At 40.0% G+C, this 27512-nt stretch overlaps 1 protein-coding gene across 1 annotated transcript; it reads left to right on the top strand.

Annotated features, from left to right (window-relative positions):
- Positions 1 to 2506: 2506 nt before the first annotated feature.
- Positions 2507 to 18096, top strand: LOC118490393. Its single transcript, XM_035988006.1, has 2 exons — positions 2507 to 3629; positions 18089 to 18096. Exons 1-2 carry the CDS (start codon positions 2507 to 2509, stop codon positions 18094 to 18096), a joined length of 1131 nt encoding a protein of 376 aa, XP_035843899.1.
- Positions 18097 to 27512: the final 9416 nt, after the last annotated feature.

Here is a 27512-nt window from a genome sequence, read left to right as displayed (position 1 = left end):
TGATGGATCTTAAGTGCTGCTCAACTACAACAACTGATAAACCAAACTCTGATGATTATCCAACGACTGCTGAAGACAAACATTGATGCTCTATCTACTGCTGTTTCCTAAGTACTGCTGAAGACTCAAGCACTGCTCTCTCAAAGACTGATCACCTTTGAAGAATGCACTGAAGATTCAACATCTGTGCTCAGGCTACAACAGTGGAACGTGAAGCAGTAGTTGTCCTGAGTTTTGTTTTTTTTTTTACTAATTATCAGATGTTACATGTCAGTAGTTTGTATAGAACAGTGTTTATAGTTAGTTAGATCGTTGGATGTCACTATCATGGTGACGTCAGGTGAAGCTCATCAGTAGTTTGGTTTGCCTATAAATATGACAGTATTCTTGTAACACCCCGAAAATATAAAACTTTATATTAGAATTATATAAAGTATAAATAAATGAGAATTTACCAACTATAAATTTTAACCTAGTTGGTTAATAGTTTAGAAATAACCTATAGTAGGGTTAAAAGCCACTAAATTAAATGTTGATCAAAATGGAGGGACCTAGGTTGTCAAAATTTGAAACTTGTATCACTAAGTTAGTAAAACAAAACCAAACACCCCATTTTGAGGTGTTGGTCGATCAGGAGCAAGAAAAGGGGGCGATCCCCACTCTCAAACCCTAACTTCACCAAATTGATCAATTGAAGGTTAATCCTTGCCCCAAATCGAAATCTGAATAGAGATTCGTGATCCTCATCACAAGGGGATTACAAGGTATGTGGAATTTCATGAAATCTCTCAACTTGAAATTCTCATATAATTGGGATAATCTGAAATTAGGGTTGCATGCATATGTTATGATGAATTAGGAACAACTATAGTGTCTAGGAACAAATCCTAGACAAACACAAGCTGAAATTATGTAGAATTTTGATGGAAACTATGCTCACCATTGTAGGTGATTAGTAGGTTATGTGTATTTGGAATGAACACTAGGAAATAGATTGTTAATCTAGTGTAATTCGGCAATTTTGAAATGATTCCAGAAATTAGAAGCTTACAATCATGTAAAATGGTGGATTTATGTGAAATTATGGCTAAATGATAAACTAAAGATGTGATGTATACTCATGTAAAAATCTGCTCATGATGTGTTTGTTGAAATGCCTCTATGAAGGCTTAAAACTGAAATTTCAAGTTTAAACGCATAATCACGATGTTTGGTGTAATATGCGAATTATAATTTCAAAAGAGAGTTCTAAACATATGATAAATGAACTCTATAGGAATGGGCGCAGGAGCGTCAAGCGGACAAGCGGGCGGTGAACCACGTTTAAAAGGCCTACTTTGAAGGTATGTAACTTGTCCCGTTACAATTAAGTATGTGTTGATGTTTATAATATGTGTAGTGAATTTTAGAATAAAGGTTGTTTTGAATTAAAGCGGCGATGTCGCTATATTGAATAGTTGGTCTAAAATTTGGTTGGGACTCGTTGGTAGTCGTCATATGGGAGGATTCCTTAGACGAGCCAAACGGGTCGAATAATCAAATAAAGCATGGATTTTGCTTTGTAATACGATTGATTTGTTTATTGTTATTGATTAAACATTGAGTTATTAAAACACGATAAGTCACTATGTTGGTTTGTTAGAATAAGAATTCGAGAAAAGTGTGTAGGCAAAACAAACAAAAAGCCAAAGCTCATATGTGCAGGATCTACCGTAAGTTACGGTGTCACCGTAACTTACGGTAGAGATCAGAAGGCTACGGTGGGATTCCCCTGGTTTACGGTGAATCAAAAATTTCCAGAACCTACCGTAACTTACGGTGACACCGTAAGTTACGGTGGAACTTAGAAAGTTGTAAAATTTCTTTTATATCATACTTCGATGTCAGATCTTGCATCTATATATTATATGAAAAGGTTATAACTAACATTTTAGTGGTTTTGACCATAGGTAACAAGATGGATCTTGCGGATGGCGATCAAGCACATGATGAAGAACCGAACACTACATTTCGAAGCTTCCGCAATGTTTTAAATTTTTAGTAGTCTTATGTATGGGTTGTAAACACTTGTTAAACTACTTTTGAAATGTTTTAACTTAGTCATTAGTTGACTAAGGTTGACGTACTTATGAACTCCGTTAACGAATGTTATGTTACTTAACCAATATTTTGATAAAAATGGTGTATTTTATTATTAAAATCAAGTGAAAAATTTGAGGGTGTTACAAGTTGGTAATCAGAGCTTAAGGTTGTCAACAAATGTTCGGTTCAAGCTTGATCGATCATCCGGTAAGAATTAACTTATTATATTAACAAATTATGTTTTATGTAATGAATGATAAACGAGTTGATATGCATGGGAAGAGCGTGTTAACACACTCAAACCCGGAAAGTGCATTAAATGTAAACGGTTAAAGCAAGTTAGGAACTTGGCTAAACCGAAACAAACGAAGCAATGCTATAAATGAAATGTTTAACGTTTAGATGTAAACATTTCAGTTTCAAGATGTCTGATGGGAATGATGATAATCCGGTGCAAACAAGCACTGAACAAATGAAAGAAATAATTGCCGAAGAAGTAGGAAAGGCAATTGAAGGCAGTCTATCCGGGTTTATAGACAAAATTCAAGGCACGGTGTTGTCGCTTGTGGAAGAGCGAGTTAAAAGGTTGGAGGATATTGTCAACCTTATGAAAGACAAAACGGGAGATCGTAAAGGGTGCTCATATAAGGAATTCATGGCGTGTAAACCGCCAATCTATAACGGGGAAGTCGACCCGATAATTTGTCAAAGATGGTTGAGTGACGTCGAAGGAGTGTTTGAACGAACCCACTGTGACGTAGGTGATTATGTTGCTTACGGAACCGGCCAATTGAGAAATCAAGCCAAGGATTGGTGGGACAATAAGAAGAAGGAGATCGGAGCCAAAGCGGCAAGGGTTATGACTTGGGATGAGTTTAGGGTGCCGTTCCTTAAACACCATAGCCCCAAAGCGGTTATCAACAGAATCAAAGAAGAATTCATCCAGCTGAGACAAAAGGGTGAAACAATCGATAAGATCACGGGCATCTTTATGGATAAGCTCAGATTTTATGACGAGTTAGTCACCACTGAAGAACAAAAGATATATTACTATTACAACATGCTGAGTGCTGAGTACCGGGAATTTATGACTCCGTCAAAATACGAAACCCTCATGGAGATTATCAACACCGCCCGGGAACGTGAAATCGAGTTAAAGAAACAAGTGGAAAGAGGTGAGCGAAGGGCACATGATGTGAATCCAAGCCCTACAAAGAAGGCCCGAACGGGAGAATCGGGAAAGAAGATGGATATTAAAGGTGGGTCGCCAAGTTGTAAAGTCTGCGGGAAGGGACACAAGGGGGAATGTCGATTCAAAGACAAGCCATGCCCCATATGTAATAAGACGGGGCACACGGCCTCGCTATGTCCGGGAAAGGTATCGGTTTGCTACAATTGTTATCAACCCGGCCACAAAAAGTCCGAATGCCCGGACTTAGTTGGAAAGAGAGATGCTAAGGAGTCTCCGGCAGAAGCCCCCAAGGCGAAGGCTAGGTCCTTCCAACTTACCGCAGCTGAAGCGAAAACAGAACCCGATGTTGTTTCAGGTATATTCACAATTAACTCAATTCTAGCACGTGTATTGTTTGATACGGGTGCAAATAAATCCTTCATTTCGCATGGATTTATTCGACATCCTTCATTTGTATTGACGAAATTACCTGTGCCCTTAGAAGTTGAAATAGGGGATAACAAAAGTTTTATAGCTTGTGATGTTTGTCGAGGCTGCAAATTAAGCATCGACGATGAGGAATACTTGATAGATCTAATTCTGATGTCAATGGGAGAATTTCAAGTAGTCGTTGGGATGGATTGGCTAGCCCAACACCATGCAAAAGTTGTGTGTTTTCGTAAAGAGATAAAACTAATATCTCCGAGCGGGAAACACGTCACCATTTATGGTGAAAAAGGAGGTAACCCCATAGTGTGCTCAATGTTGAAAGCTCACAAGCTTATGAAGCGAGGATGCAAGGCGTTCATGATATACGCAAATGAGCCCGAGAAAGAATCACGGAAGATTGAAGATGTACCGGTAGTGCGAGATTTTCGAGATGTATTTCCGGAGGATTTACCGGGAATACCGCCTGAACGGGAACTAGAGTTCGGAATCGAATTGATTCCGGGCGCAAAACCCGTAGCTAAAGCACCATACCGACTCGCGCCGTCGGAATTACAAGAGTTGATGTCCCAAATCCAAGATCTGCTTGATAAGGGATTCATTAGGCCGAGTGTGTCTCCTTGGGGCGCACCGGTGTTGTTCGTAAGAAAGAAAGACGGAAGCATGCGTATGTGTATCGATTACCGGGAGTTAAACAAACTCACGATAAAGAACCGATACCCGCTTCCGAGGATAGATGATTTGTTCGACCAATTACAAGGTGCGAACTGGTTTTCAAAAATTGACCTTAGGTCTGGGTATCACCAACTAAGGGTCAAAGAAGAAGATGTGCCGAAGACGGCTTTCCGCACAAGATACGGACATTACGAATTCCTCGTAATGTCATTTGGGCTAACAAATGCACCCGCGGCTTTCATGGACCTCATGAACCGGGTTTGCAAGCCAATGTTGGACAAGTCGGTCATCGTGTTTATCGATGATATCTTGGTGTATTCCAAAAGTGAAGCTGAACACGCACACCACTTACGAGAAGTGTTAGAGACACTTAGGCGGGAAAGGCTGTATGCGAAATTCTCTAAGTGTGCCTTTTGGTTACGAGAGGTACAATTTCTTGGCCACCTTATAAGTGCTGACGGAGTATTGGTGGATCCGTCCAAGATTGAGGCTGTGTCGAAATGGAATCCCCCAAAGAACCCTTCGGAAATTAGAAGCTTTTTGGGGCTTGCGGGATACTATAGGAGATTCATTCAAGATTTCTCCAAGATTGCATTACCGCTAACAAAGCTAACCCAAAAGAAAGAGAAGTTCATTTGGGGTGTCGATCAAGAAAGAGTGTTTCAGACGCTAAAAGAGAAGTTAACACAAGCTCCGGTACTGACATTGCCGGACGGTGTCGAAGATATGGTAGTTTATTCGGATGCTTCACTGTCGGGGCTCGGATGCGTTTTGATGCAACGGGGCAAAGTTATAGCTTATGCCTCGAGACAATTGAAAATACATGAGAAGAAATATCCTACACACGACCTTGAATTGGCTGCGGTGGTATTTGCCTTAAAAATATGGAGGCACTACCTATACGGGGTAAAGTGCACCATATACACCGATCACAAGAGTTTAAAATACTTTTTCGATCAGAAAGAGTTAAATATGCGACAAAGGTAATGGCTGGAAACGGTGAAAGACTACGATTGTGAAATACATTATCACCCCAGAAAGGCTAATGTGGTGGCGGATGCTCTGAGCAGAAAAGCGGACTATGTCCCAATACGAGTAAGGTCGATGCAACTCGTGGTGACCTCGGGTATACTTGAACGTATTCGAGAGGCGCAATTAGAAGCAATGAAAGAAGAGAATTGGAAGAAAGAAAGAATAATAGGTCAGTTGAAAGATTTGTCAGATGGGAATAACGGGTTGAAGACTCGATCCGGAAGGATATGGGTCCCACATACTTGTGGAGTGAAAGCGCTTCTACTTAATGAAGCTCATAAATCCCGTTATTCAATTCATCCGGGTGCGACCAAGATGTACAATGATTTGAAACAAAATTATTGGTGGCCCGGAATGAAGAGGGATGTGGCGAAGCATGTGGAAAAATGTTTGACATGTTTACAAGTTAAGGCGGAGCACCAGAAACCATACGGCAAACTCCAACCGTTAGAAATTCCGGTTTGGAAATGGGAACATATTACAATGGACCTATTAACCAAGTTTGCTAAAACGAACCGTAGTTTCGATGCCATATGGGTAGTGGTAGATAGATTGACGAAGAGTGCTCACTTCATTCCGATCCGTGAGACTTATACGTCAGAAAAGATGTCAGAGGTTTACACGAATGAAATAATAGCATGTCATGGGGTGCCGGTATCCATTGTGTCTGATAGGGATACCCGGTTTACTTCGAAATTTTGGCGGGAATTCCAAGAACAAATGGGGACTAAATTGTTCATTAGCACTGCTTATCATCCACAAACGGATGGGCAGAGTGAAAGAACAATACAAACGTTGGGAGATATGCTGCGGGCATGCATTATTGACTTCGGAGGTAGTTGGGATGTCCATCTACCCTTGGTCGAATTTGCATATAACAATAGCTATCACACGAGCATTAAAATGGCCCCGTATGAACTGTTATATGGCCGAAAATGTCGAACCCCGGTATGTTGGGGAGAAGTGGGTCCACGAGGGATAGCACCTACTGATATAATCCGAACTACAAATAAGAAAATCGACATAGTTCGGGCACACTTGAAAGCGGCTCAAGACAGGCAAAAGGCGTATGCGGATAAAAGGAATAGGCCAATTGAATTTCAGGTTGGAGACATGGTTATGCTGAAAGTTTCCCCATGGAAAGGCATTATTAGATTCCGAAAAAGGGGGAAACTAAGCCCGAGATTTATTGGGCCATTCAGGATCACTGAACGGGTCGGTAAAGTAGCTTATCGTCTCGAATTACCCGAGGAGTTTAGTGGGATTCATAGCACGTTCCACGTGTCGCACCTCCGAAAATGTTTGGCCGACGAAACTACTCATATCCACTATGATGATATCGAGGTGGATAACAGCCTCAACTATGTAGTAAAACCAATTGCGATTTTAGATCGTAAAGAGAAAAGTTTGAGGAACAAGGTGATTAACCAAGTCAGGGTCAAATGGGAGCACAAGAAAGGTTCGGACACCACGTGGGAGCCCGAAGAGGAGATGCGACGTCTCCACCCAACATTATTTGGTACGTACTTCGGTTTCGGGGACGAAACCCTTTTAAGGGGGGTGGACTTGTAACACCCCGAAAATATAAAACTTTATATTAGAATTATATAAAGTATAAATAAATGAGAATTTACCAACTAGAAATTTTAACCTAGTTGGTTAATAGTTTAGAAATAACCTATAGTAGGGTTAAAAGCCACTAAATTAAATGTTGATCAAAATGGAGGGACCTAGGTTGTCAAAATTTGAAACTTGTATCACTAAGTTAGTAAAACAAAACCAAACACCCCATTTTGAGGTGTTGGTCGATCAGGAGCAAGAAAAGGGGGCGATCCCCACTCTCAAACCCTAACTTCACCAAATTGATCAATTGAAGGTTAATCCTTGCCCCAAATCGAAATCTGAATAGAGATTCGTGATCCTCATCACAAGGGGATTACAAGGTATGTGGAATTTCATGAAATCTCTCAACTTGAAATTCTCATATAATTGGGATAATCTGAAATTAGGGTTGCATGCATATGTTATGATGAATTATGAACAACTATAGTGTCTAGGAACAAATCCTAGACAAACACAAGCTGAAATTATGTAGAATTTTGATGGAAACTATGATCACCATTGTAGGTGATTAGTGGGTTATGTGTATTTGGAATGAACACTAGGAAATAGATTGTTAATCTAGTGTAATTCGGCAATTTTGAAATGATTCCAGAAATTAGAAGCTTACAATCATGTAAAATGGTGGATTTATGTGAAATTATGGCTAAATGATAAACTAAAGATGTGATGTATACTCATGTAAAAATCTGCTCATGATGTGTTTGTTGAAATGCCTCTATGAAGGCTTAAAACTGAAATTTCAAGTTTAAATGCATAATCACGATGTTTGGTGTAATATGCGAATTATAATTTCAAAAGAGAGTTCTAAACATATGATAAATGAACTCTATAGGAACGGGCGCAGGAGCGTCAAGCGGACAAGCGGGCGGTGAACCACGTTTAAAAGGCCTACTTTGAAGGTATGTAACTTGTCCCGTTACAATTAAGTATGTGTTGATGTTTATAATATGTGTAGTGAATTTTAGAATAAAGGTTGTTTTGAATTAAAGCGGCGATGTCGCTATATTGAATAGTTGGTCTAAAATTTGGTTGGGACTCGTTGGTAGTCGTCATATGGGAGGATTCCTTAGACGAGCCAAACGGGTCGAATAATCAAATAAAGCATGGATTTTGCTTTGTAATACGATTGATTTGTTTATTGTTATTGATTAAACATTGAGTTATTAAAACACGATAAGTCACTATGTTGGTTTGTTAAAATAAGAATTCGAGAAAAGTGTGTAGGCAAAACAAACAAAAAGCCAAAGCTCATATGTGTAGGATCTACCGTAAGTTACGGTGTCACCGTAACTTACGGTAGAGATCAAAAGACTACGGTGGGATTCCCCTGGTTTACGGTCAATCAAAAATTTCCAGAACCTACCGTAACTTACAGTGACACCGTAAGTTACGGTGGAACTTAGAAAGTTGTAAAATTTCTTTTATATCATACTTCGATGTCAGATCTTGCATCTATATATTATATGAAAAGGTTATAACTAACATTTTAGTGGTTTTGACCATAGGTAACAAGATGGATCTTGCGGATGGCGATCAAGCACATGATGAAGAACCGAACACTACATTTCGAAGCTTCCGCAATGTTTTAAATTTTTAGTAGTCTTATGTATGGGTTGTAAACACTTGTTAAACTACTTTTGAAATGTTTTAACTTAGTCATTAGTTGACTAAGGTTGACGTACTTATGAACTCCGTTAACGAATGTTATGTTACTTAACCAATATTTTGATAAAAATGGTGTATTTTATTATTAAAATCAAGTGAAAATTTTGAGGGTGTTACAATTCTGTACTGTTATACTTGATCGTTTTGAGTGAGTTCTTCTCCTCAATTCAATCCTTTCATCTTGTGCAACCAGCTCAAGTGTATCAGGCTGAGGGGGAGTTTAGATTGTAAGCTGCGTTGTAATCTTTTGCTTTTATGTAAATCTTTTGACTCAATGAAAAGCAATTGTTTATCAATCTATACTTTCCTTTGATTGTGTTTACAAAGTTTGCTACTCATTTCCGCTGCACTTATATCATTTCATATGTTCTGATTTATCGTTTTGTGCAAACAAACACAATCATGACGGCCCCAGATCCTAACAGATACAATCCTAAAGGGTCGGATTATTGAAAGATAATTAATTAAGTTATTAATGCATAATGTGGTAGGCCCCTCTTTTGAAGGCGACGTTACCCTCGGCTAAGTAGTCTGAGTCAGCAGGGATACAGTCCTAAGTAGCCGGGTTAAAGTTTTAATAGAAGTTTAACTTATGAGGGGGTCAAAGAGTTTGGACCCCCGCCATCCAATACCGTTGGGTATTGAAGGAGGTCCTACTAAATTTGACCCAGGTCCTTTGCAGGATCTATACACTGAACAATGGCAAGACTCTTACCAAATCGTTCCCTTAACCCCCGACCAGGTAGCCAACATACCTCCATATAGACCGTGGAGATATGAATGGTGAAAATCTTTTATTTTATATAGACAGTAAAATAATGCCAAGACACCACGGACAAATGATAAGGAAGAATCACCTTCAACATAAGAAACTAGTTATCAAAGTCATTAATACATAACCAAATAAAAAGTGCAAAAGATTAAAAATAAAAAGTATTACACTAAACACTTGTCTTCACCAAGTGATGTAAGAGACTGAGGCAAACATGGCCTTTGATTGTCAAAAACTCTTACGATCAATCTTGGATCCCGAGACGACTCACACACTCTATGATGGACAATGGATTATGGTGGTGGATGATGGTGTTGTGATGGTGGTGGGTGGTGGGTGAAGTGTGAGAGAGGTGGTGTGCCAAGGGATGAGTTGCAAGAGCTCCAAGCACTCCTATTTATAGGCTGCACAGAAGCTCGAACACGGCCACGTGTCCATTGGGCACGACCCCGTGTCCATCCTCCTCTCTTTCTTCATTAAATGCAGTTTGTCTGCATTAGTTGACCACGCCCCTGTGTCCGCTGAGCACGACCCCGTGTGCAGAAGCATATCTGTACCATCAAGATTTGCCTGGATTTCGCGAATCTTATAGTTGACCACGGCCCCGTGTCCACTGAGCACGGCCCAGTGGTGGGCGATGGAAGCTTCTACCACTTTGTCTTTTCTGCTGACACTTGGGCACGCCCTCGTGCTCATTGAGCACGGGGCGTGTTCAGCCCTCTGTTTCCTTGTTTTGCTTGGGAAGATGCTGTCGGGGGGTCGGTCATGCCACGTTTGTTTCTTTTCTTGTATTTGTGTTAGATTTAGTTGCCTTTTTGCTTCTTTTGTTCATTTGAGCTCATTTAATCCTAAAAATACAAAAGGAAGACAAAAGCACACTTTTTCCAACATTAGTACTAAAAAAGGGTTAGTTTTATGCCACAATTGACGTAATTTATATGTTGCATTTTGTGCACATCATGTTTCATACTTGGGATTTGTATAAATATGTGTATCGTTTGTACATATCAATTCTTGTTCGATTTCAAGCTTTAAATCGCTTTCTGGAAGGTTATACGCAAACTGATGCGTAAACGCAGTCAGTATAATGCGACAAACACTCTGGAATAGTGACATAGGCTTAACATACCTTAAATAACCTTTACCTAACTTAGAAATTAGTTTTGGAGGGTTTGGTGTGTCGAAATCAAGTTTATTCGCTTACAGGGACTAAATACGACAAACTGCGAAAGTCTGCTGATTCGTACTGTAACGAACCTTCCGGAACATGATCAAAAGTTAAACATTCCCTAAATATCCCTTACATAGCTTAGAAATAGGCTTTGAGGTTTTTGATGCGCAAAAATAAACTTATTGATCAATAGGGACTAAAAGCGTCAAAAAGTGCATAAGTTTGCATTTTCACGCATATCTTACGTTCTGAATATATCCGGACATCCAAAAAATTATGTAATCTTTAAAATATTTTATTTTAGTGATTGGCATTATAAAATTCCATTCGTCGCGTAAATTGGATCGTTTTTGCGTTCGTTACGATTTCCGTCGTAATTAACCGAACAACGCAACCGTATGACCAAACGAACCGACATCCGAGATATTTTTTGAGCACATTTCAAGTTTCCTATACTTTAACTTCATTTTAGAGCCTTGAAATGGGGTTAACGGGGCTTAAAAGTGCCAAAAAATCAAGTTTTACAAGTGCAGGGACCATTTTTGAAATTTCTAGCAGATACATTGAACTTGGTCCATTTTTGAGGTTTTGATGGTTTTAACCCAAGGTTTTGCACTCTATGGGCTGGAATTTGAGGGTTTTAAGTATTCCCATGGTTTTGAAAACCATGTGCCCAAGTGGAGGGCCAAGATCAAGGCACGAAATGCGAGAAACGATCCTAACGGTTCTCCAAAATCTATAAATACCCAAGCTCCCATTCCATTTTCCTCACACCTTGATCTAATTTTATGCTCTAAGTTGAAGCTTTATGCTTCATACCTGAGTATTTAGATCAAGTTCTTCCTAGCTTGGACCCGTTGTAAGTTTCTTTCGTGCTTTTATGCGTTTTTAAGCGTAAAAGTCAAATAATGTTTGACTTTCTGCTTTGACCAGCCTTTGGTCAACACGAAGTTCTTTTGAACTTTCCAACGTGAGCGTAATCACGATGGTTATAGTCCCTAGTGACTATACCTACTGATTACCACGTTGATTAGGTGTAGTGACGAGTCATAGTTTCGGCCAAAATACGTGCCTATGCGTATTTTGTAACCAAACTATTCTTGGTATCAAAACCGTTTGTTTTGATATCAAACTTGTTTTCTAACTTCGTTAAACATGTCTTAACATGTTTAACTCGTCACTTTAGGTTTAGTGCTTAAATAGGGTCGTAGGATAAGCGGTCTAAAAAACTGCTTAGACTTTTGAACCCGACCCGTTTGGCCGATCATTAGGATCCGACCAAACATATTTTGTGACCATAGTTGTATAGGGAATAACCTTCCGAGGTTATACCTTATGGTCACTTAGTTTAGTTAATTGTATGATAGGTAGTTTATATGCCTTAGGAAAATGACCAAAATGCCCTTTTTACGCATAAATTCATTTTAAGCATATGTAACCTAAATTTTTATATCTAAACTGATTAGGTAACACTATTAGACATGTTAAGGCATATAATACTTATCATAGGACTAGTTAGGTGGTCCAAACGCGTTTCACGCGAACAACGCGTTAAAGTAGCGTAAGCTACCTAAACAAGTCGTAATGGGTCGTAAGCACTTAGGTTAGGTTTCGATTTAGTATGTAGGATTTGTTAAGCCATGTTATATGAGTTCCAATACTCATTTGGTTTACGAAACCTCATCCTATCCGATCTTCCGATTTAGGTCCGGTTTATTTACATAGTTACTTATATTAGGTGTCGATTGATTTCCGTGATCCCTCTAGCTTTGCTTGGTTGTTGTTCAAGACTTCTAAGCATTCTTATGTGAGTACATAGTTCCCCTATTTTACTGTTTTCAATTGTTTTGGGGTGATTCATATGTGTCAAATGATTTCGATGTTTTAACGATGGTTTCGAAAATGATTAAAATGGTTTATATTAAATTAATAACGATTTCGATAATGTGGATAAACTTGTTGGTTGTAATTACATAACGAATAACATTCAATAATTTTGGCCGAACCGACCAGTGTTAGGTTATGGTACCATAGGATCTGACAAATCCCGTTATCAGACTACACCCATGGTTATGTGTGGGTTAGGTGGGTAACGACTGAATCTGTGATTGTTAATTTACCCTTTGGTGGTTTATTAATGCGAATTTCGAGATAGTCGAGTCACGAAGGTTTGGATGTTATTAGCGAGACGACCAAAAGTAGTTTTCACAATTTAAAACGAGAATGATTTAGACGACTGAAGCGATTTTTAACGAGTTAAACGATTTCGGTAAACGATTGGTTTTTGGTTAGTGTTTAGATAGCGGGACGGGTGTAATGTGATGAAAACATGGTAGATGCGCCGCTGGTACTTCTTATATTTAAGTGTTTTCATCATATTACATACCGTGGCGTTATTTAGTTCACTTGGGTAAACGATTCTAAAACGATGTCACACAATGTTTTTTTCTGAATAATATAAACCATACGAGTTTTATACGAGTTTTATATACGAGTTTTATATGAGTTTTATATACGAGTTTTATTAACGAGTTTTTACGAGATGTTTTACAATTTGATTTAATAAAATAAATGTTTTGGGTTAAGAATCATGGCTACGAGATTTTATAAATTATAACCAACTTGATTTGAGTTGGTTAATTATGTTGCAATACTATACTTTTCAAAACAAGGTTTTTAATTAAGTATTGCAACATGTAAACTAGCCATGAATCCGACACTCTTATAAAACCTATGTGCTCGCCAGCATTTCTTTGTTGACTTTGTTTTTACATATGTTTCAGGTGTTGATTGAATGATGTTGATTGCTAGGATGCATGCTCACATAGGACTGGACGAGGCGTTAGTGACTTAATAACAATGATAGACTATGTTTAACTTGTTTGTATATATTTCAAGATGATGTAAATGTTTAATGTATAATAAAACGAAACTTCAAATTTCCATGTGTTTTGAAACAATGATTCTGTTACAACACTCCCATATGATTCCGTCGTGATTTGTTGTTTTACGCGGTCAGGGTGTGACACAACTCTTCTGTCACACCACGACCGCGTAAAACAACAAACCGCGGCGGAAACGTCAGGGAGTGGAGCGACAGAATTATTGTTTCAACAACCATGGTAATTAAAGTTTTGTATTATTAAGATTAAAGTTTACATTGTCTTGGAGTTCAAACTAAACATAACATAAATAACTGTCTTTTAAGTCACTAAGGCCCAAGTCCGCCTAAGTGAAGCACAAACATCATCATGCATTAGCACCTGAAACACATGCGAAAATAGGTACGTCAGCATAAAAATGCATGTGAGATACATAGGTTTTGTTTATGCAGGATTCATGACTTGTAGTTAAAAGAAGTGTTTAACAAAAAGGAAGTCATGAACCTTGTAAAGTGTTTTCTTTTATAAAATCATATGAAAATCAATGTGAAAATCAAATGATAATAAAAGAACAATGCATGGTTAAATGAATAACCAAGTAAAAGCGAATTTGTATAAAATGTGTAATTTGTAAAACAATGTCGCGTTCTTGTAAAAATGTTTCATGTCCTTGTCAAAGTGGTTTAGATAACGCAACAATGTATAATACAATAAACGCACTTATATATAGGAAGTACCAGCGGCGTATCCACCATGCTTTTATCATCTAACACATAGCCCCATTACATAAGTCAATTATCAATAATCAACTAAAATGTCTTGTTTAAAACCAATGTCCAAATGTTTATGTGTAAACCATGTTCAATGTCATGTGTAAAATATATCATGTATAACCAAATGTAATGCATAGCAAGTAGAAAGTATCTACTCAAACTATATGATAATGTCAATGTGGAAACAATGTCATGTATGGTGAATAACTAGTAATTACTCAACCCCATAGGAAAAAAATGTACAAAACAAAGTTTTTGAATATACCTAAGTTTAAATCAAATGTTATGTTTTACAGAAAACAATGCTTTATGATTACAAACATTTATACAGTAATGTTAATCGCATACATTCAAGCCTTGCAACTGTGGCGACAAACCCTTAAACAAATAAAAGGTTTATCTAAATTATGTATATCGGATTCTGTCATTTCCAACTTCCAAACAAACCTAGGAAGTTGGAAACAGGATTTGCCAAATCCTATGGTACCATTACATACTACCGAGCGGCGTGCCCAAATGTTAATGAATGTATTATTGTCCCGATTAAATATACCAAATGCCATAACCCATGTAGCATGTGAAAACCATGTACTAGGTATGCTAAGTAAACATACATAGTAGAAATGTTATGTAAAACAATGTGTCCATATGCTAAGTAAACATATGCAACAAATGTCGAAGAAACCAATGTGCTAGCATGCTTAACATACATAGCAAAACATAGTTGAAATCATGTACTATATGTGTACTAGGTGAAACTAGCATGTCTATGTCATAAAAGCATGAAAACACGAAAGTAACAATGTATGCACATGTGTATCACCCCAACGTATTTGAAAGCGGTAAAAGAGGGGAACTATGTACTCACTTGGGATTGCTTAATAGTCTTAAGAATAAGACCAATTTAAGCTCCAAGGATCACAGAATCAACAAGGCACCTAATACAGGTAACTATGTTATTAATCGGATCCTAAATCGGGAGATAGGATAGAATGATGTTCTATAAATCAAATGAGTATTTGAACTCATATGGTATGATTTAATAGAGCTAACATTCTGATTTGAAAGTCTACCTAAGTGCTTTTGACCCGTTTCGACTCATTATGGTAGTATAAGCTACTATAATGCGTCGTTTGCGTAAAACTATGGTTGGATGGTTAACTATGTGCTTTGTCAAGTCTTACATGCCCAATTATCTCTAAACATGTCACTAAATCAGATTATATGTCAAAAATATGTTCACGTATGCAAAATATGGATTTATGCTTCAAAAGGACGTTTTGGTCATTTCCTATGGGCATACAAGCTACTTAACAAATAACTAACCAATCCTATCTGATCATAAGGTATAACCTCAGAGGTTATTCCCTATGCAACTATGATCACTAAACATGCTTGGTCGGATCCTAATGATCGACCAAACGGGTTGGGTTCGAAAGTCTAAGCGGTTGTTTAGACCGCTTAACTTACGACCCTAAACAAGCACTAAACTAGTAGTGACGAGTTAAACATGTCAAAACATGTTTAACTAACTTAGAAAACTGATTTGGTATCAAAACAAAGTGTTTTGATACCTAAAAGTAGTTCCGTTGCAAAATGCATGCTAAAACGCATTTTGAGCGAAACTTTGACTCGTCACTGCACCTAGTTAATGTGGTAATCAGTAGGTATAATCGCTAAGGATTATAACCATCGTGATTACAATAACGTTGCAAAGTTCAAACGAACTTTGTGTTGACCATTGACTGGTCAAAGCTGAAAGTCAAACACTGTTTGACTTTCACGCTAGAAAAGCGATAAAAGAACGAAAGAAGCTTACAAAGGGTCCAAGCTAGGGAGAACTTGATCTTAAAATTCTCAGGTATGAAGTTATAAACCTCAACTTAGAGAAAATCAGAACAAGGGTGAGTGAAATGGATTGAGAGCTTGGCTATTTATAGTTTTGGAGGATGAACAAGATCATTACATGTGTATTATGTATTGCCCAAGCAATAATCTTGTCCACACAAGTGTTTGGTGCAGGTTTAATGCCTTGGAGAAGTGTTAACTTGGTGATTAAGGTCACAAAACAATCAAACAAAGACCAAGGATTTAAGCTAAATTGCAAAAACAACTTTCTGTCCAGATCTGATGGTGGCATGCCGTGACCATAAGGCCATAAGGCCGTTGCGCGACGCCAGGGCATGGCTGGAAGTTTCAAAGTTTGGCAGAAATGGTCCTTGCACGTGTTTAAACTTGTTTTCGATGTTTTTAACCTCCGTTAAGCCATTTTCAAGGCTCTACAAGGTTGTTAAAGTGTAGGGGACCTGAAATATGCTCGGAAATATCACGGATGTTGGTTCGTTTGGTCGTACGGTCATGTTGTTCGGTTATTTACGACGAAACTCGAACGGACGCGAAAACGAACCAAATTAAGCGACGAATGGTATTTTTGCATGCCGATCCCAAAAATAAAAATATTTTAGTGTCTATTAAAATTTTGGATGTCCAGATGTGGTCAGAACGTAAGATATGCGCGTAAATGTAAACTTACACCGTTTTTGACACTTTTAGTCCCTGTAAGATCAAATAAGCATATTTTCACACACTGAACCTATCAAAGCTTATTTCTAAGCTATGTTTAGGTTATATATGGTATGTTTATCTTATGATCAAGTTCTGGACTGTACGTTGCCTTACGAAATGGCAGACTTTTGCAAGTTAACGCCAATAGTCCCTGTGAGCGAATAAACTTGTTTTTGCCATACAAAACCCTTTAAAACTTATTTCTAAGTTATGTAAAGGTTATTTAAGGTATGTTAAGCATATGTTGCTATTCCGGAGTGTTTTTCACGTTAAACTGATCACGTTTACGCATCAGTTTGCGTATAACATTCCAGAAAGCGATATAGAGTTTAAAATCGATCAAAAATCAAAACGTGCATAATATCAAACATAAATAACAAACATTGGGATCAAAATACATTTTTTTATTGATATTGAATTGTTCAGATTTTATACAACGATTACACAAGCACAGATGTCACATGAACGAGTGATTAGATCAACATTAGGTGTGAAAACCGCAAACTCTCGATCGGATCGCTTGTTCGACGCGTATTTTTACTATAAACATGGGAATTTGCGTTGAATAAGGAGTGAAATCCATACTTCGACGCAGTTTTCCCCCTCAATCTCATGATTTTATCACATAAATAGGAATCTAGTCGTTAAGTCAGGGATGAAACCCGAATCTTGATGGCTTATTCCGCTCTATTATTGGTTTTACAAAACTCTCACCAAAGTCTCGACGGACTCCAATGACTTGAGTCACGCTGTAACTGGAAGGATGTGTGTCGTTCGCCCAAAATCGAGGTGAAAGCACTGTCCAGAAGGCCAAAGTGTGCACTTAGAGTCCTTGTGAATAGTCGAATCACTTTGGGTCGTCGACGTCTACCACCCAAGACAATCTATTCTCGATTTTATGTGTTTCAATTCTGGATTTCGCCACCGCTAACTCTGAAATTTGTCGCTTTTATGTGGAATTTTATATGTTTTAAGTGGTTTTATATGTTATTTGGTAGCGTGTTGAGATACTGACGGTTTTCGATCTATACGCTTTCTCTCTCGCTCTGATCACACACATAACACACCACACAATGCTAACAAATCGCTCGCCATGCTACTCGCTGTGTACTCGCTACTCGCAATCGCTACTCTCGAATGCGCGAACCTAAATCAATAGGTGAATACGTGCAATATAGGAAGGTGAATACATGCAAAATATAATGTGTATTCATGGTTGCTGTGTTCTAGGTGCCTAATGTGCTTTGTGCTCTACGTGCTTAGGTGTTTCTGTGCTTATGTGATTCTGTGGACTATGTGCATACGTGACTATGTGTTTATAGACGAGTTACTGAGCTTTAGTAGTGTTAAGTATGTTGTGAGGTGAGATTCGACATATAGTGTCTGAATCCTGTGGCGATGTCTATTGCAGACAATGTCGTCATTTGGATCGCACACTGCTCGCTCCGCACGTCGAAATCATGAGGACAAACGCATCGTTGCTCTCGTCTCTAAACAGATGGCGAAAGTTATCCCACAAATCATCAATGAGTTGAATGAAAACACTAGCAAGTCTTCTGACGAGTCCAGGACTGATTCTCCTCGTGGTACTTTTAGCTTCAAGCAGTTTAAAGCCTGCAGCCCCAAAGAATTCAACAGAGAAGATGGACCTACTGCCATGTTTCAATGGTTCGATTCTATCGAAGACACCCTGCGCCAAAGCAACTGTCCTGATAATCTCCGCACTGTTAACGCCACTTGCGTTTTCCAGTCCAGGGCTCTGGACTGGTGGACTGCCGAAAGAAACAAGCGTGGAAATGAAGCAGCCTTTGGGCTTACGTGGGATGAGTTGAAGGACATCATGATGAAAGAGTTCTGCCCTCCCCATGAGCTTCAGAAGCTGGAGGACAAGTTCTGGCACATCAAGCAAGAAGGTGGCGACAACGCTGGTTTAACTGCCCGCTTCAAGAAGCTGAGTATAATCTGTCCAGGCCAAGTTACTACCCCCGAAATCACCATCAAGAAATACATCCGTGCTCTACCGGATTGTATGGCTAATTTCGTGCAAGCCGCGAAGACGACAACTATTGAAGAGACCTTCCTACTCGCTGCCGAGATTAATCATAAGCGAGTTCGAGCTGGTTACTTTGATAAGGCTTCCAAGAATCTTCGCAAAGTTACCGCTGCTTCCACCACTGAAACCGCCACCGCATCGCAAGCCTCCAAGTCCTCCCACCACAAGAGAAAGAACAACAACAACAACAACAACAGTAGCAAGAATTGCGCTGTCATAGCCACCGCTCCCCTCCAGACTATCACTGCTCAACCACAACCCAGAACCTCCAAGTAGCGGCCCTAGTGACCACCGCACCGCCGGCCAAGAGGGCATATACTGGTCCTCACCCGCTCTGCCCTACTTGCACCTATCATCATCCCGTGGGGATTACTTGCAGATTCTGTGTTCTGTGCAACCTGTACGGCCACTTTACTGCTAACTGCCGTACTGGTCCACGTCAAGCTATAGCTCTAGCTCAAGGTCAAACTCCTGCACCACAAGCTCTCATTCCTGCTCCTCAGGGCCAACAAGCAGCTCCTGCACCCGCTCTACACACGCTAGAGCTTGCTTTGCATGTGGTGATTCCAACCACTTTGCAAACATGTGCCCCAACAGAGTGGTGAAGCAAGAGCCACGGCAGCGGCCGCAACAACATCAACAGCAACAGCCTCAGCAGCAGCAGCAACCAGTAGCCCGCGGATGTGCTTTCAACATCAATGCCCGCCAGGCTCAAGTAGACAACAACGTGGTTAATGGTATGTTTCTCGTCAATGGTATATATGCTTCGTGTTTGTTTGATACTGGAGCGGATAACTGTTTTGTATCGTTTGAATTCGAAAAGCTCCTTAATCGTAAGCGCGCCCATCTCCCCTCGACGTTCGATGTTGAAGTTGCCACTGGAAGAACCGTCGCTGTTAATTCTGTCCTACGTGATTGTACTCTCGAACTCAACAATCACGTCTTCCCTATCGACCTTATTCCGATGCAGCTCGGTAGTTTTGACATCATAGTAGGCATGGATTTTCTTCGTGAAAATTGTGCTGAAGTCGTTTGATTTTATAAAATGATTCGTTTCTCGCTCGCTAATGGTGATCAATTGTGTGTTTACGGCGAAGTCGCATCGAAGAAACTCCAACTCATGTCATGCATCCAGGCTAGCAAGTATCTCCGCAAGGAATACCACGCTTTCTTGGCGCACATTGTAGTAGCGGAGAAAAAGGAAGTTAAGGCAATTGATATGGTGCCTGTGGTTCGTGATTTTCCTCTTGTGTTTCCTAATGATCTACCTAGTTTACCTCCGAGTCGTGATATCGACTTTCGCATTGATCTCATTCTTGTAGCAAATCCTGTTGCTAGAGCTCCTTATCGACTCGCCCCGACTGAAATGCGCGAACTCTCGAGTCAACTCCAGGAATTACTTGACAAAAGCTTCATTCGCCCTAGCACCTCTCCTTGGGGCGCGCCAGTCCTTTCGTCAAAAAGAAGGATGGGTCGTTCTGGATGTGCATCGATTATAGGGAATTGAATAAGCTGACTATCAAGAATCGTTATCCCCTGCCTTGAATCGATGATTTGTTTGACCAACTGCAAGGTGATACATGTTTCTCGAAGATTGATTTACGCTCAGGCTATCACTAGTTACGAATCCAGGAAGAAGATATACCGAAAACCGCTTTCCGCACCCGATACGGCCATTATGAATTCGTCGTAATGCCCTTTGGTTTAACCAATGCGCCCGCGGTTTTCATGGATTTGATGAACCGTGTGTGAAAACCATTTCTTAACCGTTTCATCATCGTATTCATCGACAACATCCTTATCTATTCGAAGTCGAAAACCGAACATGCGCAGCATCTACATTTGGTTCTCAAACTACTCCAGGGGAATCGACTCTATGCCAAGTTCTCCAAGTGTGAATTCTGGCTAGAGGAGGTTCAATTCCTCGGTCACATCGTCAATAGTCAAGGTATTCACGTAGATCCCACGAAGATCGAAGCTGTTAAGAGCTGAGTTACTCCAAAATCACCATCCGATGTTCGTTTGTTCCTCGGATTGGCGGACTATTACCGTCGATTCATCGCTGACTTTTCAAAAATCGTTGTTCTGCTTACTTCCTCGACGCATAAAGACAAGCCTTTTGTTTGGGGAACTGAACAAGAGACTGCCTTTCAAACTCTGAAGCATATGCTCTGCAATGCTCCTGTGCTCGCTTTACCCGACAGAAACGATGACTTCGTTGTCTATTGTGATGCCTCGAACCTTGGTCTCAGTTATGTTCTCATGCAACGGGACAAGGTTATCGCTTACGCATCTCGTCAGCTCAAAATCCACAAGAAGAACTATACAACCCATGACCTCGAGCTTGGTGCAGTTGTATACGGATCGAATGAATAAAAACATATTCATTTTCTTAAATTTTTCTTGTTATGCTTAAGTTCATACTAGAATACATACTACTTGTTAACTCGGCTTAAACAATTATAGCGCTATAGGAGTAGCACACCACCCGACGGGGTTTTGTTGAGTCTTTATTCTATAAGGGTCTCGATTACTTCGGTATAGAGGGATGCTATTTATTAAACATAAACGGTCTCGTCACTTTTGTGGTGAAGGATGCTAAATACTAAATACTAGTGGACACTAGAGTTGACATATTGTATTGCATGATAGTTTGACTTTGTATACCAAATGCTATGTTGGATTGAAAATACTTTTTATACACATGACACGAGTCTAAAACTTGTGTACTCGCCAATACCTTTGTATTGAACTATGCTTTTAAAACATGTTGCAGGTTTAGCGATGAGGTTGATGATGCATGGAATCTAGTAGGATGCTTAGATACACACTTTAAATTTTGTATTTTATTTGTATTGTATTCCATTATTCATGTTGTATTTGTTTCAAACTCTTGTAATTGATTATTTAGAAATGAAATGAAATTTACTATTTAAATACTTGTCACGATTATTAGTGTTATGATGTCTCGAGTAATCTATTTCGTCTCACTCCGATGTTTCCGCCATCGGTTGGGGTGTGACATCACCGACCATAAGAGCCTACAACACATCCTCATCCAAAAGGAACTGAATATGCGCCAACGCCGATGGGTTGAACTTATTAATGATTACGACTGTGAGATTCGTTATCATCCTGGCAAAGCAAATGTCGTTGCCGACGCTCTCAGCCGACGAAGCTATTTGTATAGCGTTCATAATATCCAAGCCCAGCATAATCTCGAAGCTCTTATCCGCGATGCCCAACATGCTTGTTTTACCGAACGTACCTTGAAGAAGGAAAGGATTCTCAATGATGGCGCCCAATTGGAGAATAAATTGTGACACCCCAGGAAAACCAGTAAACGATACAACTTACCTAGCTTCCTCAGTAATCGCATGCTAAATTTCGGGACGAAATTTCTTTCAAGTTGGGGATAATGTGACAACTCGAGTTTCCAAGATTCTATTTTCGCATTTATTGCACGTTTATTGATTGTTTAATTGTTTGCTTGCATAATTAGTTTGTTGTGAAACTGTAACGTTTTTGATTCAGTTAAGTATATGTGTTGATTATGAAAGATTTGTCAAATGTATGAATTTGGTGGTGAAACTGTGAACTATTTTGAGATGGTGTACTATTGTAAATTATGATACTTAGGGATGCATAGAGTAATTAGTGAAACTTAAACTATTCTTAACCCTAATCCCTTTTCACTAATCATTACACAAAACAAAGCACGTACTTTCACTTTCTTTGGTTCTCTCTGGCAATCATCACCATCATCATTGGCACAAGATATTCATCACCCTTGATTCCACATTTTCTCTAGAATCAGTGCAAGGTAATTGTTTATTGATTGCTTGATTATTATCAATTCTTGATTCTTGTGATTCTTGGTAAAACCCTAGTTCTTCATATGATACTCTCTGTGATTATTGATTGGATTCTGATTATGATGATAATGATATTGAATAATTGTTTAATCGATTGCCTGGTGATTAAGAATACATGATTGATTTGATAATTGGATTGATGCTAGACAGATACAATGTAATTAGGGTTTCTTCGTCATGATAGTGTGAAAACGTAACTGTTACAATGCAATGAAATGTGACTAGTTGTTTGTCTGAGTTTTGTGAATGATTGTAATTGTCTGAGTTTGTGGTTATGACACTCAGTCCGAACTTTTTGTATAAACAATGATGTCCGACTTTTTGTGAAGCTTTGAATCCGAGCTTTGCACATTGTACACATGTCCGACCTTTGTTACACATGGATATAGGTCCGAACTCTTAAACATATGAATGTTGTCTGAGTTTTGATAAGGACTCAAGTCCGACTTTTATATGACATTTATGTGAGGTCCGAGTTTCATTAGTGGGTGCCATGTCCGACCTTTAAACCCTTGAAAGGGTGGTCCGACTTTGTTTAAGAGAATGGGGGGGTCCGAGTTTTGCATGTAGGGGAGGGGTTGTCCGAGCTTTAACCCCCACCCCCATGGTCCGAATTTTTGGTGCTTGCCATATCCTGTCCGAGTTTTAACAAGGGGAAGTCCCCTTGTTCTTGTCTGAGCTTTATGGCCCCCAAACCCCCACCCCTAGTCCGAGTTTTGTAGTATGGGATGCCCTTGTCCGATTTTTCCTTTGATGTGCCTTGTCCGACCTTTACAACAACCCTTGGTCCGAGTTTCATATGTTAGTAATTGTCGTATTGTTTTTAGAATGATGATTTGATTGTTCTGACGATCGAATAATGAATGATATATATATATATATATGGTTCCATTATAAGCATGCAGAAAATGATTATATTAAACTGCTAATATTGAATAACGAATTTGATGATGATGAGCACATGATTTGAATGATGTTGTCTGAGCATTATAAGTGATGTGTAGCCTAAGTTTAGGACAAGCACCAGTGTTAAAGCTTACTACGTGTTCTGTATATGACGGTGTGCTACCGAATGTTACTGTATGATACTTCATGTGTGTGCAATCTATGTCACGTAAATCTGTAAAGATATATCACACGGAATCATTGTTGTTTGGCCTTTTAAGCAATTATATACCCTACTCGAATATAACACTTACATCGAATCATGTGCAATGTATCCTAGGTCGTGTGTAACGGACTTAGACAGTTAATTAACCCTAGAAGCAATAACATACTGAGCAAACCAAGGTGAGTTCACACAGCCAAGGCATGGGATTCCCGGGTTGGGAATTGGGTTGGAAAGATTTGAATTGGATAATTACTCGTACTTACACTATTGCTAGACTATATACCATCGTCCTCAGGTTAGTCAGGACACTTACGTAAAACCTACGTAAACTAGTATCTACCACTGTCTCCCGGGTCGGGAGGACACTTACGTAAAACCTACGTAAACTCATGCCTACTACTGTCTTCTGGGTCGGAAGGACACTTACGTAAAACCTACGTAAACCCCACGCGTACCACTGTCCTCGGGGAAGGGCACTCACGTAAAACCTACGTGACCTTGTACGTATTCCTGTTCTCGGATTAAGATGAACACATGGTTACAAAAGTCTAGTAAGGATAAACATGGGAAGCCCCCATTAGTAATAAATATAATCATGGGAAACCCCCACTATTAGTACATACATACGTGGGAAGCCCCCACCAAATGAACATACGTATTACTGCTACGAACTTACTTTCTGTGAACTCGCTCAACTAGTTGTTGACTCTCTGCTGCATGCCTTGCAGGACCTTAGGTACATATGGAGCTTGCACAGGGAGGAGCAAGTCGTTGTGGACAAGGATCGTGAATGCTATGATTGAACGATATGACATTACATACTTATTTATGATTGGGCTTTTACTTATTTGCTTCCGCTAAACGTTGAACTATTACTTATGTTTTAAACACCTTTCATATGGATGGGTTTGGTTTAATGACATTTACTTTTGCTATATACATTGTTCTATATGATTGGTGGCTTGATCCTGGTCAGTCACGCTCCCAAGCGGTAGTACTCCGCGTGTGGATTTTGGGGGTGTGACAGATTGGTATCAGAGCCATTAGTTATAGAGAACTTGGTTTTAATATGGGAAAATCGTTTTTATTAAAACCAGACTATAACCAGAATAGTGCTCTCAACGATCCACAACGACGCTTCGCTCCACGTGCAAGACTCAACCTCCTATGTAATAAGGTTTATGTTTATTGCCTACATGCTAGAATTGCATAGAACTTTGCTCGTAGTATGCTTAAATTACATTGCTCACTATTTGTTATTGCTTGAGAACACCTATGTGCTTACACTCTTCTGTCATCGCACTACTCGCGAACCATTCTCACTTACACTACTTTTACTATGAAGATCATGTCTGGACGTGTGAACATGACTCAAGCCCAGTTGACGGCACTTATCAATGAACGAGTAGCTGCGGCACTTGCAGCTGCACAAGCAGGTAGTATACCCTGCGGATGGGATACACACTAGGATCTTTGAATCCTACATTCCTAAGCCAACCTTTGTATTTAATATTGTCCTATTTTATGCACAATAGGTCAAAACGCTCCACAACCTGTCTGCACATTCAAGAACTTCATGGACTGTCGTCCAAGCACATTTAGTGGCACGGAAGGAGCAGTGGGACTACTCCATTGGTTTGAGAAGCTCGAGTAGGTGTTCGAGATGTGTGAATGCCCTGAGGCTCGCAGGGTCAAGTACGCCACTGGTACTTTGGAAGGAATCGCGTTAACTTGGTGGAACGCGCAAGTACAGATCCTAGGGTTGGCAGCTGCTAACGCCACCCCTTGGAATGATTTCAAGGAACTGATTAAACGTGAATACTGCACACGGGAAGATGTTCACAAGTTGGAAGATGAGTTCTACCATCTGAAAATGACTGGGTCAGAAATCGAAGCTTATACTAAACGGTCGAATGAGCTAGCCATCTTGTGTCCAACTATGGTGGATCCTCCAATCAAGCGCATTGAGTTGTATCTCAAAGGGTTAGCGCCAGAAATTCAGAGCCATGTGACATCGGCTAATCTTGATAACATTCAGGCTATTCAGCGCCTTGCTCATCGTATTACGGATCAGGCAGTGGAACAGAACAAGCTGCCTAAACGCATCAGTGCTACCAGTACTGTTGTTACTACTTCTGCTACTCCCAGTGACAACAAAAGAAAATGGGATGGGGATTCCAGTAAAGGTTCAGCAACAGTTCAGTCTCAGGCTCAACAGCAGAAGACTGATCACTACCAGAGTCCTAGTCAGCAATCTTCTGGTGGTCACAGGCAGAAAAGGTATCAAGGATCTCACCCCAAGTGTCACAACTGTAACAGGCATCACAGCGGCCAGTGCAACAAGGGTCGTTGCCAAAGGTGTCTCAAGATGGGTCACGAGGCCAAAGACTGTAGGAGTCCACGGCCTGCGAATCAGAACCAGCAACTGCAATTACCAGCTCCACAAAACCCGCAGTAGCAGCAACAACGGGGCAACAGGGGATGTTTTCAGTGTGGGGCCGAAGGTCATTTCAAGCGTGATTGCCCACAGTTAAACCAGAATTAGAATCGCAACAACAACAACAACCAAGGCAATGGTAACAACAATGGTGGGAACAACAATGGCAACGAAGCAAGGGGTCGTGCATTTGTGTTGGGGCAGGGTGATGCCAGAAATGATCCCAACGTAGTTATGGGTAAGTTTCTTCTTGACGACTTTTATGTTACTGTATTGTTTGATTCGGGTGCGGATACAAGTTACGTGTCTTTGAAAGTTAGCCAAATGTTAAAACGTACACCAACTCCCCTAAACACCAAACATGTCGTAGAGCTAGCTAATGGTAAAAGTCTAGAGGCCACACACATAGTTCAGGGTTGTAATCTTATCCTCGCTGGTCAGACTTTCTCCATCGACCTCATTCCTATAGTTCTGGGTAGTTTTGATATCGTCATTGGCATGGATTGGTTATCCAAGCAGCAAGCAGAGATCCTATGTAAGGAAAAGATCATTCGTATTCCTCGTTCTGGTAAAGAACCTCTCGAAGTTCAGGGCGACAAGAGTGGTGCTGTGGTTGGCATCATCTCTTTCTTGAAGGCTCAGAAATGTTTACGAAAGGGTCATACGGCTATCTTGGCACTAGTTACTGATGCATCGACGAAGGAGAAAAGAATAGAGGATATTCCAGTTGTACGCGAATTTCCTCAAGTGTTTCCTGAAGATTTACCTGGTCTACCGCCTCATCGTCAGGTTGAGTTTCAAGTCGAGCTAGCTCCAGGAGCAGCACCTATAGCTCGCGCACCGTATCGTTTGGCTCCAACGGAACTGGAAGAACTGTCTAAGCAACTACAAGAGCTCTTGGATAAGGGCTTCATTCGCCCAAGCTCTTCGCCTTGGGGAGCTCCAGTACTATTCGTGAAAAAGAAGGATGGCACTTTCAGGATGTGCATTGACTACCGCGAACTGAACAAGGTCACAGTGAAGAACCGCTATCCTCTTCCTCGTATGACGACTTATTCGACCAGTTGCAAGGGTCGAGCTACTACTCCAAGATTGATCTAAGGTCTGGTTATCATCAGCTGAGAGTCCGGGATGAGGACGTCTCCAAGACAGCATTCAGAACTCGCTACGGTCACTAC

Source organism: Helianthus annuus, chromosome 3, assembly GCF_002127325.2.
Source record: "Helianthus annuus cultivar XRQ/B chromosome 3, HanXRQr2.0-SUNRISE, whole genome shotgun sequence".
Taxonomy (NCBI): Eukaryota; Viridiplantae; Streptophyta; class Magnoliopsida; order Asterales; family Asteraceae; genus Helianthus; species Helianthus annuus.
The sequence above is the reverse complement of the archived record's forward strand: the minus strand, read 5'-3'. Positions and strand labels throughout refer to the sequence as shown.

Excerpts from the sequence above, each read along its gene's own strand:
- LOC118490393 (XM_035988006.1), top strand. The coding sequence starts at position 2,507 with ATGTCTGATGGGAATGATGATAATCCGGTGCAAACAAGCACTGAACAA.